The 18,963-nt window shown below is 34.5% G+C and overlaps 1 protein-coding gene and 1 long non-coding RNA gene across 2 annotated transcripts in view; both read right to left on the minus strand.

The window, feature by feature from the left end:
• Window positions 1-10,834, minus strand: part of LOC120327766 (leucine-rich repeats and immunoglobulin-like domains protein 3) — a 71,222-nt gene extending 60,388 nt beyond the window's left edge. The window contains exons 1-2 of the mRNA XM_039394124.2: window positions 10,399-10,834; window positions 8,469-8,546 (exon numbers count right to left, since the gene is read on the minus strand). Of these exons, the coding sequence (XP_039250058.2) occupies window positions 8,469-8,546; window positions 10,399-10,628 (308 nt within the window). The 5' untranslated portion in view covers window positions 10,629-10,834. The remainder of the gene's footprint in view (window positions 1-8,468; window positions 8,547-10,398) is intronic.
• A 5,289-nt stretch (window positions 10,835-16,123) lies between these two features.
• LOC144425027 (uncharacterized) lies at window positions 16,124-16,921 on the minus strand. The gene is made up of 2 exons (XR_013477198.1): window positions 16,720-16,921; window positions 16,124-16,481 (listed from the first exon to the last, which is right to left on the minus strand). It is a non-coding gene; the product is annotated as an uncharacterized LOC144425027 (long non-coding RNA).
• Between the last annotated feature and the right edge of the window lie 2,042 nt (window positions 16,922-18,963).

An 18,963-nucleotide genomic window follows, 5' to 3' on the forward strand; every position in this document is an offset into this window, starting at 1 on the left:
AGGGTTTTATGAACTCAATGGTAAATAAAATCACCTATTATGACAACCCCGGCATTAATAGAATCCATGTTATGCAAATGCTAGAATTCCCAAAGAAAAAAATGTCGCAATTTTTTCCTTAAATTAAAAAAAAATATATAGGTGCAACCAATCCACTCAACATAAGTGCAAATTTTTAACAAATTTATGTGTGAATATGTTTTTGTAATTTCTTAAACAGGGTTAGGGGTCTGAATGTACTGGCAATGATATACAGGTTTGTGGTGTGGTTGTGGTTTAATGAGTCTATAATTACCGGTAATTATAATTAGACAAATGGCAACAAAACGCAGAAAAGTAGGTGCTGAGTGCAAAGGGTTCAATGGCGCCGAAAATATTCAAATGGAACTTTTTAAGATGCAATGCAATGAGGAAATAAATCTATACTATATTTGAGAGATGTATCACTGCTTGATTTTCATTATAAAAAGTAACATCCGTCTGGTTTTCAACTTTCTAGAAATATGTGCGGCCCGCCAATGACTTGCAACCCTTAATTTTGGCCCGCGAGCGACAAAAGGTCGCCGAACCCTGGTCTACTGTCTTAAGCTCTTTTGAAAAGGAAAATCATCTTCATAAAGATATTACAGTTGCAGTGAGACCGAAAAACCTACCCTTCATTTCTGAATTTGGAAATACAAAATCATATATCTTGATTAAAAATTTTATCCCAACTTGTCAGCACTAAAATATTGAAATTCCGACATTGAATTCTACATGTTTTCGGTGGATAATGACATAATATAAGATAACATAGCTTCAAAATAAAATCAGAATAGCCAAATATTCATTCCGTTATAGCAAGCAAAATATAATGAACAAAATAAAATTTTTGCTAATTTTTTTTTCAATATTGTTCATGCAAAATGGCCACCTGAAATATGAAATTAATTCTAAGCAAACTGATTTAATTATCCAGAACACCTGTTCCTAAGTCCTTGTATTTATGTTTCACTCACAAAGTAGCTGGTTTAAATATAACAAATTAAAATTAAATCGAATGTGGGCCGAAGATGTTAAGTTATTATAATCTATAAATCATAATTGGGCTGTTCTTAATCTGTGTGTATAAAATTTACAACCTTAGACAGCGTGGGGTAAACAAACATACAAAAGTTGGATCAGTATAAAATCGAAAATTGATCGAAAAGATAACAAGAACGCGACACCTGCCTATGTGGTCAAAAATATATAGAAAGCATCTACATATTATACCCCCAGGGCAAAATGAAAAAAGAAAAGTGTGAAATTAGCCCTCCGTACTTAACACCTATCGTAACCACAAAAATTTTGAAATTTTTTAACCAATAACGAAACAGACACGCTCACGCATATTATATGCGTGAAAAATTTTGCTTAATCAAAGTTTCTAGAATAAAATTTTAAATATTCTAGGTAACGATGCCGACTCGATATATCATGAGCTATTATACTAGTGCTAAATAATTTTGAAAAATTAAAAAAAAAAATTTAGGTCTTAAAATGAGATATCTTTTTAGAAAAATTGGATAATTCCTAACATATTGAAAGAATAGAAACAATTAGCAACGATATTTCTTATATTGATATCATGAATGATATAAATAGGTTACCAAAATAAACAGTTTTTTAATTTCCTAATTAATATATTGCTAGAATGACATAGCAAGAGGGAAGATAACTATTACCGTAAATGTATCAAGAGCTTTGATTTTTTTTAATTGCAAAGGGAATTTAGGGAAACCAGGGTCTACGACCTCACAGATGTATTATTAAATGAATTAAAAAAAGCTAAACAATTACTGATTAAAAACCAACAAACCTGGTTGAAATATATTAAGAACTGGCTTCATACCAAAATTGAAATTGTAAAAAGGACTTTATGGACACCCTGTATATCCGAGGAAGTCTTACCTTGGTTACAGAAATATATTTGTATGAATGTGAAGCCTAACTGTTTGAATCACTCTAATTTGAAGTTCATCATAAAAACAAAGTCAACTTTCATAAAAAAACAAAATGGCCGAAATCCTGGTCTTACAAATATTACCAAAGTTTAATTAAGGATTAAATTGATCAGAGCCGGAACTGGGCAACGCTGAATTCACCAAATTGAAATTTCAATTTCCAGGACCTGTTATGGTATTAAATAATATCCTTCTTGTATTTGGTCACACTAATAAAGATTATCATGATTTCCCAGTGCACCTGCGTTTTTGTGTATGGAAGATAACGAAAACCAAATCTAGTGTGTCATTTGGACATCCTGGGTTACTAGGATTTCTCGAACATGGCCATGTTTAAAACGAATATAAGCTGAGTATAATTAGCTTTAATTTTATGAATTAACGTTCAAATTTCATATGATCATGCTTGAAGCATATATAAATTACTTGAATTATGTCCGATTTATATTCAATTCAAGTATGGTGAGGTATTCGACAGTTAACTCTAAAAACGACCCACTTAAAAACTAAGCTAGAAAAGGTAACATAATATTATTATAAATAAAAATATAAAAATGTATTTACGCCACCTAAGATAGATGCTAATAGAAAGAAGCCAATAGTCTAGGATTAGTAATATAAATCGACACATTTTTTACTGTAGGACATCCATGGGCCTGGTTTAATTATATTTCTGTAATATTATAGGCCGGATCCATAAAATCCACATATTTTAGTGTTATCAAGAAAACAAACAGACAGACAAAATAGATTGGATTCTTTGTTTACCGAATGTGATATTTTCCATGAGCGTAACTATTTGTTTTTCTTTTGACCGATGAATTGGCCACTTCAGTATTAATTTAGCCAACTTTTATATCTGTATTTCACATTAATAACTCCAAACTAAGTCACATATATTAAGTTTATGGCGTGTGGACGTGATTAACTGCCGTACAACGCTTCAAAGTACTTCAAACATGTGTTTTAATTAAGCCAGACCTAATAAAAAATATCATGAAACAAGAGAATGTAATAAAAATATATTACAAATGGGAATTTTTCAACATGACCCAATAAGAGCGTGCTCCAAAAAACACTCAAAAAGATAAATATGTAAGATAAATTGAAATATAACAAAATTTTTAATTAAAAATAGGAAAAATGAAATTTATCTAAATCCTTGAGCTTATTACTAATGATTATTAATATTCCTAATACATCAACTTTTCATTTTTATTTCCATTTCAATTCCAAGTTTTAGAAAAAATACTCAGTGAGGGTATGTGCCCAGTCAGGGTTGGCCAAAATCATTACTATTACGGATACATTCTGATGCAGTATTTCGGCAGTCAATGTTTTTCCAAGAAGTTTGAATTTGAAAATGCAAGTAATTTGGATAAAAAGTTATACAATTTTGATTTGAAAATTTCCAGTTTTCACAAATTCAATGAAAGTTTTTAGATTATATTGTGACTTAAATTTCTGAATTGGTAACCTTTCAAATTTCTAATTTCAAGTCAAATTTACATTAATAATATAGCCTGTGCAAGAATAGCAAGCTCAACGGGGAAAAAAACAGTAATACTTCAATGAGAAGAATTTTTCAAATATTTTTTTTCCAAATACCAGCAATTTCAAGTCAAATTTACTAGGAAAAAATATGCTCAGAATTCAGATAACCACATATAAAGTAACTACCATAATATTATTAAAAAAAATTTTGAATAATAATTCTCAAATTTAAAATTAGATTTCCCTTCCTAAAGCACATTGAGTTGTAGTCGGACATTGATGGAACTGTTTTGCAAGTGACCGGTGAAGCAAACACCCTTCCTAAAGTTTTATTTACTCAAACTTTCATTCAACCAAGACACAGGAAATGAAATTTTTGTGATTCATTGACTTCGAGACTATAGAAGTTGAAAAGATTTAGTTCGAAAAGTTTGAAACGAGATATTTTCTAATTTGGAATATCTATGTAGCCTATTATAAATAGGGTTATGTTTAACGAAAAACACATAAGTCATATTTTATTCCCATTTTTTAGTTATATTATATGACAAATAATGTGTGAAGATGTGCAGACGTATCTCTACCAGTGAATCAAGTAGTTTTTCATTCAAATTTTCAAAAAAACATTTATAATATCAATTTGTAAGCTATCTCAAAAATACTTAATGTGAACACTGTTAGATCCGTTAATTTCAAAAATAGTTATGGGAACACTACCTGATCAGTTTGTTAACAAGTAAATAACATGGAAAACCAATTACTCCCAATGTTTTACTTCTAATACACACCGCACCCAATATTTTGAATTTGAACATTAATAATAATATAACATAACATAGGAATTTATGTTCCCAGAAGGGTACTCCCATAGTGTGTGTACCAGATTAGGGTTAGGCCATAATTTTATCCTGATTTTCCTTATTTTAGTTCTAATACGAGTTCAGGGACTATCTGTGTTAGCCAAGTGAATATCCCCATGCCCATAGGTTTCCATCCCTTTACACAACTTGATGTAAAATAGGCGCACAAAATTAGTTACCAGTACCTTCATATTGGTACACACACTTATGGTGCGCAGAAGATCAACTTGTGAGCAAGGATGGCCTGGTACAATGGTTCCTAACCTTTTCAGTGATACGGATCATTTTAAAGATTTACACGAGAGCTGCGCATCCCCCCCCCCCCCAAATAAAAAAAGTAAGATGGTACAAGCGGTCTCTACTAGACACAATGCAAGCTAGATCAGGGGTACTAATATAAAAAAAAAATTCGCAACTTTTGTTAAGTCGACATAGTTAAACAAGCTACCGCTTCTCGGATCCTACGTATTCTATCGAAATCGTGACGACCCCAGTTTGTAAGGGGCTAGATCACAAGAGCTGTTATTTCTATGTTACGGAAAGCCACCCCCCCCATTCAGAAGTACGGTATATATTTTGATTTGCGCCGAAGAACGTTACTTTCACTGTTTGAAGTTTGAGGAGTGTGAAAATATAACTGAGGCAACTACGCAAACCCCATATCTCTGTTTTACATAATTATCAACACGCTGTGCGGTAGATATAAGAGAACAAGGACTGTGAGAAAATGTAAATTGTGGTTGGCAAGGTTGAATATTATTGATACAGTAGTAAAAAAAGAAAAAATTATATTTTAGTATCTTTTCTGCAAGGCCTACTACTGGAAAAAAGTGAGAAAAACAGTCCGAAAATTCGTCCAGCGCTCACCGCGCTGCCCCTGACCCCTTTAGTCCATTAAGTAGTTTAAATATTAAATGGCTCAGAAGGGAGCCTTGGAAATACTAAAAAAAACTATCAAATTTGGTCATGTGAAACAAAAAAATGTACAATCTCCTAACAAGATGCATTCCATAAATTTTTAACGTAACCAAAACTCAAGGTTTGCAACCAAGCGTAAATAATTTATAATTATGATTAAGTAACTCTAAACAATACTTCTGCTGTCTAGCGTATACACATTTGGTTTATGGTAACGTTAACTATATGTGAAAATAAGAGAGTTTTGCTTGTTTTGGGGATTAATAGACCTTTTTATCATAATCTCTATCAACATGGAATAATAACGTAAACCACAAAAAATGTTTCTTGTCTAGTAAGCATGTATTTAATTCAATTGCTTGATTGAGGTATACAGAGTATTCATAAAGTCCTGTCACGATTTCAAAATTTTTATGAAGTCAGTTCTCAATATATCTTAGCCAGGTTTTATTAGGTTTTTTTATTTTAATTTTTAATTAGTGTTTATTTGAGTTTTTCACCAACGAAGCAGTTTAAAAAATGTCAAGACTTTCTGAATACGCTACATAGGGCGTACTTTAAACTATTAACTAAGGATGCATTTTTATTCGTCACAGAAGTTCAAAAGTTAATTTGACATACAATTTTCAGAACATAAATCTAACATAACCATTAAAAGTAAGTAACATAGTCAAGTATAATTTATTTGCCATCAATTATTTCCAGATGTCAAAAAACAATTTTTGAAAGGCCCAAACTGAGAATAAATCTCTCAATTCTGGAATTTTTCGATAAAACTCATCTATTTTTGAAAGTCATTTATCATTTTTTTAATAAAAAGGTGCGAAAGGATGAAGTAAGTTTATATGTACACAAACGTTAACGCAAGGTGACAACACCACTTGGCAGATGTCGAATTTTGACAAAGAACGAGGTCAAAACATGTTCGAGCAAGCGTAAAGAAGTGCACAAGAAAAAATATAATGCAGACCTGAGAGAAAAATACCCTTTCATAATGTATATAATAGAAACTAGAGGAGTTCGAAATGAATAGAATATTTAAATGCATTTTAGGTAAGTTATATTTGATATAGTAAGTAAAGTGTTTATATGGTCATCTCACAATTTCATTTTTTGTTACCAAGTCATCTCTCAACAGGGTGTTCATAGAGTCCCGTACCATAACGATTTCAATATTTTGTTATGAAGCCAGTTCTCAATATTATCTTAACCAGGCTTGTTTTATTTTAACCAGTGTCAAGTTTTTTCACTTCATTAATACATCCTTAAATGCCCAAAGTTAGTTGCATGAAGAACATCAAAGTTTTTTTTTACAAAATTATGACTTTATGAACCCCCTGTATAATTTCAGGATTTATCCAATAACGATATGTCCATAAATGAGGTCAACTGCCTAAAAGGAATAGATCATTCAAATGCATTCGAAAAACCGTAGTAATTTAGAAATAATAATTAAATACAAAAATAGATTTAGCTTAACTTCTGTGATTATAAAAACTTAATTAATCGGAACAACAATGTTTTTTTCAATTTTTTTTGCATTACCAAAATTATTTTCTGCAAATATTTATCGATCAGTTGACAAATTTTGCCACTGGACATGACCCAATTTAGAAAGTATTGAATATTTCATAATAAAGAATACAGAGTGTCCATAAAGTCCCTTTACAATTTTAATTTTGTTATCAAGTCAGTTCTCAATATATCTCAATAACCAGATTTGTTGTTTTTTAATCAGTAATTGTTCAAGTATTTTTACTTCATTCGATACATCTGTGAGGGCCAAAACAATATATAGTCTCGATATATTCCAATGGTATCAATAAATTTCGCTTGCAATTTTAAAAAATGTCAAGACTTTATAGACACGCTATAATATTCAATAATATTTTGACCGTTCCCGGCCCGAAACCTCAAAATCTTTCAACTCTAAAGGCAGTTAATTACATATTAAGCAGATGATAGAATATGCCGTCATCAAAGTGTGCCAGAAGACACCACATTGAATATGTATTTATAACTAATTCCCAGGGGTTTTTAATCTTCTGAGACAAATAAGACATAAGATACACATGTTAAGTCTACAGAGTGCATAAGGATGCCAAAAGAATAGTTCAAAAAATTTGTAATTAATGATATTTGGGGCATATCCTATTACAGTTAAATTTAGAAAATTTAATAACTGTTTGGGACTGAAATTAGCCATTATTTGCTATGAAAATATTATTATGAAATGATTCAAAAGTCTTGCTACACAATAACATGAATATATTTTCATGTAAGCCGATCTCACATAAGCAGACCACCTAAAAACAGTCCTAAACTTGTGAATTTATAAAAAATTTCATATAAATCGTAACTTTCCGTGCGTGGGAAATAATGAAAATGATATTAATGAGTATAGTCTTATTATAAGCAAAATTTTCACCCAAACAAAACACAACTAGGCTATTCAACTTTCAACTTTATTTTCCAATTCAGCTTAGTTTCCATAAAATTGAAAAAAATATCTAATGTTCAGGGATGTACAAACAAATAAAATATTCGAAATTGGTTATATTTGATTCAGAAATTCTTGCAAACACAAAACAATAAAATTTGTTAGAGTAAAATAGAGAATATTAATTAAAACAATGCCTATCTCAATTATTCTGCATGACAAATTTTGATTTTTCTAGTGAAAACAGACCCATATCAGACTATATTCCATATTTCATATTCGAAAAGATTTTTTTGGAATGTTTTCGGAATACTAAATTATTAGGTTACGGCCATATCTGGCATGAACAAAATGCAAAAATTCAATAAATGACAGATTACAACAGATTAGTGACATTCAAAGAAATCCTTTTACATTCGATCAAATGTTGCAATCAATTTCATGACTAAATTAGCTCTTACTACTTTCTTGAAGTTATGGTACTCCCATGTGTGTACCAGGTTAGGGTTAGGCCATAATTTCATTCTGATTTTCATTATTTAGTTCATTATTTATTGTTCTATTACGAGTTCGGGGACTGTCTGTGTTAGCCCTGTGAATATACCTGCCCATAGGTTTCAGTCCCTTTACACAACTTGATGTAAAGTAGGCAAACAAAATTAGTTACCTCCATATTGGTGCACACACTTCTGGAGCGCCGAAATTATATATTCGTTCTACCCTAGCCAATCTAATCACAAAGTATTATAGGTATAACTCTGAGGTACTTACAGTTCTTGTAATTGAGGAAATATGCTGAAATTGAATCTGTGTAGACTGTGGGCAGAAAGTAAATTGTTTCGAAGATATCTAAAAATAAAAGTACTCAATGTTATTTTTGATCGAGCTTGGTGTATTAAAACAGTGGTTTCTAACATTTTATGGCATGTACCCTCCCTTTCCAGAAGCTTTAGACACTCATGGGGCCCCCTGTTTATCATTACAGTGGTATTAAGAGTGATATTTTGATTGATAGATTCCAAATCCCATTATGTTCAAACAATTCATGCTCAACAAAGTGAAACACCCCATGAAATAACCTTATCAAGCAATGAACTAGGAAGAACAGGGAGTTTTCTTGTCAAGGAAAAGTTAAATCAGTTTTGCGCCTAGCATAGTGGGCTCCAACTGCTCTGTGGTCCCCTTGGTGGGTCACGATCCCCCAGTAGGGAGCCGCTAGCTAAAACTCGCATTTTTTTTTAAATTTAGACCACTTTGAATTATTCCTACAATCAAGAAATTAAAATGTCGAATCCCTCAGCGACTCAAATTGTTTTGGATAAACCCAGCCTCAGTAATCCCTGGTGTAAACAAGTTGATGTAAAACATATACATAACAAATCAGCAATGTCTGCTCTAATCCACAAAAATGCTACTTTACCATCAAATATTTAAAAGAAGGTTAAACAGTAGACAAAATAGTAATTTATAATTTATGAAGTGCCTGAATAATTTGCTGGCTACAGGAAGTTAATGTCACAAAAAATGAAAGAATTTCTAAAACTGTGAGTGAAAAGGCTCTATGGGTAATGTCAGACCATGAGAGCATCAAGGGTCCGTCCCTTTGCAAACCCCATTCCCACCACCTAACACCCAAGGGTGTAGGAAACACAGTGTCACAAAGAATTAATTGAATTTTTTCGGGACTGTGGGTGAAAAAGCCCTGTGGTTGATGTCAGACTATGAGACTTTAAACCCCATGCTACCTCACCAAAGGGTGCAGCAAGAGCTATGCCAAACTATAAATCTCTCCAATTATTGAATATCAATAAGTATGGGTGAGATTATCAGGTGGTTGGTGTCCATCTATGTTCGTGTGATAAGTCAAAAGTGCCATTTTAGGGCCGAAACCGCACCGAAGGGTGAAACAAATTGGATAACAAAGTAAATCCAAGCATACCAACTTTACTACAGCTTTGTTCGGGGTAAAGACATGGTATAATAAGCAAGTTTTCTCGCTAAGTTTTTGGGAAATATTACTGAAAAATTTTTGAAATATTACTTTACCAAAAAATGATCAACTTTACATTAAAATATAAAAAAAAAATTAAACTTTCTAGACATGAAAGAACCACAGGATACCAGCCTGGAGTTGAAAATTGGTGCAAATAAAAAAAATTTGTAATAAGACTGCGAGAAGCGAGCTCAGGTACTATGAGTATGAGTTATTGGAAAGAAAAAAAGATTACACTCCTTCAAAAAAACACAGTAGCCCCATACATATCAGTGGCCGCTCGTTCAGGGTCTTGATTGAGGTGTTAAAACAACCTAAAAATCTAACACATATACCCAGAATGTGAGCAATTAATTAACATCTTTACAACTTCCTGTATTGGTCAATACTGAAAATATAAGATGAAATAAAACTTCCATTCGAAGTCGAAAAATGTTATAGAATATTTAAGTTATTTTAAAGAAGGTAAAATTCAGACCAACAAAATTGGATTTTATACTAAAGTATGCTTTATGCGCCAAGTTATATTAAATTCATATTATTGCCCCAACATCTAACTTCCAATAAAAATAATATAAAAAACATCAAAAAAAGTTAGTCAGAGAATGAGTGTAAGAAAGTATACTCCCAAAATCGTAGCACTTTAGCCAGATTGAGATAGTTCTGCCAACATTATTTTCAATAAATAAAAAGCTAAAGTATACTTACAGATGTGTTACCCATGATGGAATCCCTGCAGGAATTATCCTCAAATATTTTCCAGTGCAATTCACAGATCCAATTGATTTAAGACAAGTACAATCTAACGCGCATGAGTTTTCATCAAGTCCTGTTTCAGAGTTTGAAGCGACAATATTTGCCATGAAAAACAGACAATACAACAAGAAGAATAAGTCCCCGACCTTCCATCTTGAAAGTTTGATACAAAATAGTCTCATGATTATAATTTGTGACGACAGACTTGAAAATTCCACAAATTTATGTTGTGAAAATCATGGCAAAACAGCTCCTGTTCACCAGCGTAAACGTCCTTAAGTAGACAGTTGCACAAACTTATATTCCAGTATTATAAGGGAGATTTTTGTGCATATCCTTGCACAAAGCATTCAATGCTCTAAAAACTGAAAGTATACTTCCTATATATCCTGAAATCATGAAATAAAAATTATTATGTGAATTATTGAACTAGAACCAGACAGCATTCTGGCATTAGTATTTACTTTCTATTAAACTGAAATCATTAAGTAAAAATTAATTATTGAACCAGACAGCATTAGTATCCTCTTGGTTGACTATGAATGTTCTGACATGTCACTAATCCTACTTAACAACACAAGTCTAAATAAACTAAATAATATTTATTGAAAATAGTCAGTAGTATATTTCAATATGTACTTGAAACAGCAACGCTCTGTATTAAATATATCTGTTTAGCCGTTGCATATTCAGCCCAGCAACCCAAACTGCCTACCGGCAGGACCGGAAATCTGGTCTAATTCGGCCGTGTAGCCTCAAGCCCTAAAGCGGCATGGCTGCAAGACCTTTGGTTCAAATTTATGAATGCAATTCTGAACTAAAGCAATGCACGTAGCACTATCTACAACATTTAAACTTACTAAATCCGCTCCCAAGCGCCATTCACTTGTTAAACTACAGAACTGACTTTACAACTGAAATCAAACGAGCAAAGCACAAAAGCAGACGAGAGCGACGAGCCGCCGCAGTGAAGTGTTTTTCTTCTGCCATTTGTTTGCATTGTGATCACGTGGGTTCCGGTTGCGGCGCTCGTTCATATTTTTGTGGAACAATAGTGACACCCCACGAATGATAGTCAATATAAAAAGAGATTGACAATTCACTCAAATTGCAAAGTTACAAGAATTTACTACAAGTGCACTCACTCATGAGTAAAGTCGCAAACGAGTATAAAAAGTCGCTTATAAATGACCGCAGAGCACTGAACTGGAAATACATGGAACGATCTTCTCTCTCGTTTTACGTTGTCTCGTCGCGGGATCCTTTGATCGCCTCCATCTTGGCATTTATGCTTCCAAAGCTTCTTCGTGTTGCATATGGTTTTTGCCAGTCTATTTTTCTACCCAGTGCGCGCATATGGGTGTATATGCAACACTTTGTGGGTATTCAAATACAATTGTATTCGAGTTGTATTTTTAGAGCTTGATGTGGATCTCGTTATAGGTGATATAGGTGGAAACAATTGTTTTTGCCTGATATCAGGCAAATGCAATGACCTCCACGGAGAAGATTTCACCTAAGCCTTCGGTATAGGGCGAAGAGAAGTTTAGTTGATACTGTCGTAGTCTGTGTACCAGATTGGGGTTAGGCCATAACTTTATTCCGACTTTTCCTATTTTAGTTCTATTACGAGTTCGGGACTGTGTGTGTCACCAAGTGAATATAGCCTTCATTCCCTTTACACAACTTGATGTAAAGTAGACGAATAATATTAGTTACCTCCATATTGGTACACACACTTCTGGAGCGCCCTTTAACTCTATTTATATGTATATCTCGGGTACTACGGCGCCAAGCCACGCAATGGTATTGAGATCACCCACGCAAAATACTTACGGCGATAAAATATGGTCAAATACAGGCAAAAAGTGTCTTCGATTACAATAAAACATAAAATGAAATAATTGCAAAATAAACGTGGACGACGGCGCCAGGACGTGTGCGCGATATTCAATATTCTTAAAAAAACTAAAAACGATATTTAAGAGTCGCGATATTCGAATATTAAATTCGAATTGGACATCGCTAAATGATACCTTGACTGATTTCAGGTTGCAATTGCTATGACATCATAATATCCGTTTCGGAAGTCGAAACAGCGCCGTTTCGACATATCAGTGTTTCGAAACGTATCGAAACAGTGGTTCGAAACACCCAGCCCTAATTATTGTTACACAGATGAAACTTGACATAAAAAAATAAATATTTGGCCCCCATGGATGACAATATAAAAATCAGGACTATAGCACAATTTACGGATTTTTAGCTATAATAAAATAAAAGTTCATGGCCCTCCAATTCCTTCCTCTGACTCTGGTATACCCACAAATTGGAAGGAAATTCTCAGCAGGTACACTATAACATGACTCGGACATGAATGAATTTGTTCTCTGAAACAAATGATGAAATCTCTCCAGCAACCACAAATGGTAGACCGAATCCAATGTCAAAACATCCTGGAAACACCCATTTTGGTCCCCCATCCAGTACGGCGGACGTGATAAATCGGGAGTACCACGGTGGATGTTATACGTTATATGCCATGTTATGGAATCCGGGGTGACCGGAGTTGTGCTGTGACATACATGGCATAGACAGAAGCCAAGGGCGAAAGTTATGCTGTGTGATACATAGCATATACGGACACCCGGGGTGGAGTTTGTGCCGTGTCATACATAGCGCATACCAAAGCCCCCATATATGTATGACCGCTACCAGTGGCGTAGCATCCACCCCCGCGGTCGCGGGGGGGGGGGGGCACAGCAAAAAGGGGCCCCAAGCGGTTAAAATTTAGAAATTTAAGCCGCAAAACCAAAAGCTGCATTGCAAAAGCAATAATGCACATCTTATAATGTTAATTTGAGTTGGGTTGCGCGAGACTAACTTCCTATCTTTTCTCTATGCCTTTATGCTAGTGGATCCGTATGCGTATACTGCAAGGATACTGTAGCTGGAATAAACATGACTATTCTATCCAATTAAAGAGTCCAGCTGCACACTAACACAGAGTCAGACTTCCGACCAGAGTCAGACTTCCTCAGACAAGCGGTTTACAACATGTATGCATTCAAGCGTAGTAGTATATATTTACGATTCAAGTGATTAAGCCAGATAAACGAATTCGGGTTTCATTGAAGAGTATATATTTATATTTTATAGCACATCTTTTAATTGATTTCTCATGATGCATTTTCCAGAGATTCATCTCGGCCCAATATTGTTACTTTTCTGATTTTATATCGAAGTATATGTTCTTATAATGTTGATGTTATTTCTGCTCAAGTCGTTTTGTTACGTAACAATGCCGGAGTCGTCGATTTTCGGCGTTGTGTGGTTTGATCGCACCGGCCATCGGCACAATTACGAAGGCTGTCAGATTGATGTCGAAAGCAAAACCTCTCAGTGGCGCACAAAAACGAAGAATAAAGGGCAGAAGAGGACGAACGCATGGAAAAAATTAAAGTAACCAAAATAAACGAAATTTTTAAACCAAAATTGAAACAATTAGACTTGGGAATACCGAACGTAACTGAGGAGGAATTAAGCCTAGCACCGGTGGTATCGGTAGAAAACCAGATGCGTGTTCAATCTCCAAAAGAGATGGCGCCGGCGCGAATGAATGTTCTTCCAAAACTTACACGACAATTATCACAGGTAAGCTACTAATTTTTGAAGCAAATTGAAAAAATTGATATGACGAAGATGATGGATGAGATTGCTAACACGAAAGCGCAAATTTTAGGTTACCGTAGCCTTTTTATAGCGACATGTTATGCTTTTTGACGAAATAAAAAAAAAAACTTTGTTTTAGCCTATGTCCGAGAGTTTTTAGGGTCATTTCCACGAAATATTTTTGCGTGTGGGCCCACGAGAGTCTTGCTACGCCACTGACCGCTACTTTACGCAGTGGCATGCTTATGAAGCGCTATACCGATATGAATCGGATATGACGTGTCTTTAAGATACTGATCCTGAGACTGGAAAAATTCTGATTCGCAAATAAATAAAATCCTTGAGCCGTGGCTCATTATAAAAAATAATTTAATCAGCTCGACGATATCTTTTTACAAATATTTTTCTATGCCTTTCACTCCTGTTAACTAATTTGGTAACCAACTTGGCAATTCTTACAATATTATTGATATGGTGTGGAAAATTTTTCCTTTTTTTCAAGTTCATTTTGTTTGTATACTTTTTGAGTAATATATCTTATGTTCTCCTAATTTATCTCTCATAAAATAATTTTGTCTGCGTGATTGTATGTATGTGTGCGTGCGTGGTTTAATTAACTTAATACTTTTGGATGAGCGAACACGCATTTATTTCAACAACACCTTTCTCACACCTGTACGTTTTAAATGTTTTAAATCTTACTTGAGCTTTTGTCCTCTTTCCTGATTCAGTAATCAGTTTTGTTTTGTTTTTATCAATTTTCATTTTCCGACATGAAAGGATTTAGGTCAGCCCCGACTTGCAAAAGCCTACTTATAACACGTCGTGGAAGTTTTTGATTGAAAATATGTTATAATTATCATGTGTATTTCAACATAGTCGAGATAGTCTGGGTTACCGCGGCAATTAGGCTTGCACGTAATTTACGGAATTATTTCGAGTTACGGAAGGGAAGTTACGAATTACGTAAAGTCGTAATTATTGGTCGAGTGCTTTCGCGATTGAAACGAGCTCTCTTTAAAGCAGTCAATTCCGTCGATTGTAAAAAGTGAAAGTTTAAAAAGTAGATGAAGTTAGAGCTTCGGAATTTGCAGCCGTTTTTCTCACTTTTCTCTCTCTTGCCAATACGTCACCGTGATAATTAATGTCGCGCTTATCAAACAGCAATATGACGACGGAAGAGAAATTGCGTAATGAACCAACGCAACCTCGTCTTTTCGGCATCGGTAAAGCGATTGAGACGGCAGAGAAACAACAATATGACGGGATTTCCCGCGATCCGGTAAAAATCCTTTGCGGACCGTTGACGGTCCGCGGACCGGCGGTTGGGAACCACTGTTTTAGAATACTTAAATCGAATCCAGAATCCTATTCTATTTTTATTGTTACCCGTATTTAAATGAATGTACAATATGTACATAACATAGTGAACAGAAATATTACAATTAGTCTTTTTTAGTTTATGTGATTATGTATTTGAACAAAGGGAATATTATTTCTAGAAACAGGACTACGACACTAACGGATGTCCGAAAAAAAAATAATATTTATTAAATCAACTTCAATATCTAATCCACTTTCTTCTGAATTGTTTCCGAAATCCACTATCTTGAAAATCGACTTTTCCTCTATGAGTGTACTGTGGTTTTTGGAGTCAATACAAAAACAAAAATCTGTGCAATTTAGGTTGCTTTTGGCACACGTGCATATATTATTTTGACTATTGCCAACACTTGCAGATTGCCAACTCAAGAACTGATTTGGGGGCTGGAAGTAGATCCATCAATTTAACCCGCAAAACACCCTTATCAAGAACACATCTATGGCCGATAGGTGGGAGAATAATTGGCCTTGGTTCTAGGCAACAATGATGAAGTCCTGCCAGGTAATTTTCCATCAGCTTGCTTGCTTCTTGCCCTACATGCTTCTTCAGTGAATCATTGTTGGGTGGAAGCGTATATTCCATATGTTTGCCAGTGGTAAAAAGACGTTCCTGCCTGTATCATTTACATTCTTCATATCCTCTCCATACAGCGAACAAACAAATTTCTCAGCTTTATTTATTAATGCCTCGTTAACCTCAAAAGATCTTCATATTTGAGAAAAAAAGATATATTTGAATTGAAAAACTCAATGAAGTCTCCAACATCAGTTTGATGGGCAGATCCAATTGCAGAAAAGCGAGAAAGTATTTCATTATGAATAGCCCATCTAAGCTGTTTGCAACTGTTATGATTCTCATATACCTTTACACTTCAAGACTTCTTTTTCGATCCATTTTATAGCACTGATAGCAGCAGGGATTAGAGCCTGCGTTAGGTCGGATTGGTGGAACATTGCCGTTTTCTTTTGTAGTACAGTATCTAAAATGAGGAAGAAAATCATATTTGGAATAGCATGAGTGTAAAAATACCACTAAATACTGACTAATACATAATGCATTTTATCTGATGTACTCAATAAGCGTATACATGCTCATTGCATGTACTACGGTCCTGCAGTGTTTGCATACCGGTACTAGACTATATCTACACTGAATTTTGATTTATCACAATATGAAATGCCCTATAGACTATATCTGTCTACAACTTGATTTCTCACCTCTCAATCGCTTCCAGTGCTACTTTTCTTTTCACTGTGGCATAACTTATCATTGCTTCCCAGGTTCTTGTCAACTCTATGAATTTAGATTTAGACCAACCGACATCAGTAAAATTGATTATTTTCTTCTCTTTCACACAACCGTGCATTACAGAAACAGCCATTAACTTATATTTCCAAATATGCCGTGGCCTATATAGTAGTATAAGTCTGCTGAATAGTCAAGAATTGTCAATAAATTAATCATAAACCTTTCATGCAAGTCAGAAAATATCGTTGTTTGTGACATATCATTCTAGGTCTAGCCTTCCTTGGAGTTATCGTACCTATTTAACAACGTCTTGTGTTTAAGTGTTTAATATCCTACTCATACTTTTTTACCACTTTCTTAGAATAACTCAATTAATAATAACTGAAAAAGACTGTGGAAAGGCTACTCAACGCAAAAGCGAGCAGTTGTACATCTGATATTCATCCACTAACAATCGCTTTCAACATAAAAATCCGTTAAATACGGTATTGATTCTCGCAGCCAGAAGCCCGTTGCTGGGCACGCCATATTGGTTTACTGTGTATGCTTAGTCAGCATTATTTCGCAATTCTTTGTTGTCATTGAGGCATATCCTTCTTACAGATGTCGCTGTTAAGTCATATAATACGATGTGATCATTGTAGTATCTCGGTGTTTATTTCGATTTTATTTTGTTCTTACTCTGTATGATTGAGTTTAATTAGGTAAATATCTAATACTCCATAGTTATTATGACATCCTGTATTTTATTTTTCAAACTTTGTTGTTCCTTTTTGTGATTGAGGCTAATTAAGTGAATGTTTAGGTAACTTTTCGTGGTCATTGTGGCATTCTTTTTGTTGTCCCTTTTATACATATGATTGTGTCGAATTTAGTGACTATTTAATATTGAGTTGTTCGGTTGCTATATTTGCTGCTTCAATGCAGCTACAAGGTGTCGCTGACTGGATGACTCTTTGAGTCTTTCGCGATCCCTCGTCTATTGCAACAAGCCGATATCTGTCTTCGTAATTTGTTATATGTCTTTTTTTATTTTTTCATATCGTATATTGGTTTTGCATGACGAAAATAAAATCTGAATCATCCGACCATGGGGGATCCACCTACAGTTGACCAATTTGATTGTTACGTCATGCACAAGAAAGTGGGAACAAGACAATATTTGTTACTAAATTTCTAAGGAACATTTTAAAATCATTTTCAGGTAGTTACCTTATGTGCGCTACGAAACTGAAAGATAAATGGCCTCGGCTCGCGGCCTATACGTCATCAAAGGCCGTTTCCGAACCTGGGTCGATTTTCGTTGAAGCGGTTTTCAAAAATTCATAAGTAGAAAACTAAGTCCACTTTATGCAAGCGGTAAACGTTAAAAATCTTAAAAAAATATATAGAATAAAATTTTCCACAAAAATGTTTGCGTGATAACCCACCTTTAAGATGGACAACCGACGTTTGATTAAAGTATTGAACCAACTTAATGAAATACTATAGGCTGCTGAGCTAAAAATATACAGCGAGACATTTTGTGCACATACCACCGTCTTCACCAATCTCCGCGCAAATCAAGTGACCGCAATGGAGCGTGAAGCTGCAGAAACCCGTAACCCGAATATCTCTGTTTGTTTTATTATTGTGGGCGTGGCTTTCTAGACTAGTTTCACCCCCCTGGTTACACCCCTCTCGAATAAAAGTTTAGACTCTTGAGTTAAGTCATATCTCATAATATTCTTTAAACAAAAGGTTGCAGCTAGCCGGCTCCCCATCAGAATTTTCTTTCAGATCACAAAGTCGCAATATTACACCTCGCTAAGTTTCATTAGCAACTGTATTTTGGTTGTAGGATCGATGTCCAACTTTAGACTGAAGCCTTCACTACCAGACCCGCCGAAACAACACTTTTTTTCTTGATAGGGTCGTATTGAAGTTGCTTTCGTTCGTGCACAATGGACACTTTATCTCCACCAATCCACAGTAATCACAAGTTACTTTGTCATTACGATAAGCATCAATGAATGGATGCTTGAATAAATGAATGAATAAAATTACCAGATATTTCCAACGCTGTAGCTTCAGATCTCAGAAAATTCGTTATAGATTCCAAGTTATGATTACCTTTGCTGGAACTATTATATAGGATAGGATTTACATATTTATCCCGGGGGAGAGGAAAGCCGATAAGACGGCTTATCCATATGGCGAACCACGGCCTCTCG

This window comes from Styela clava, chromosome 7 (assembly GCF_964204865.1).
Source record: "Styela clava chromosome 7, kaStyClav1.hap1.2, whole genome shotgun sequence".
Lineage (NCBI taxonomy): Eukaryota > Metazoa > Chordata > Ascidiacea > Stolidobranchia > Styelidae > Styela > Styela clava.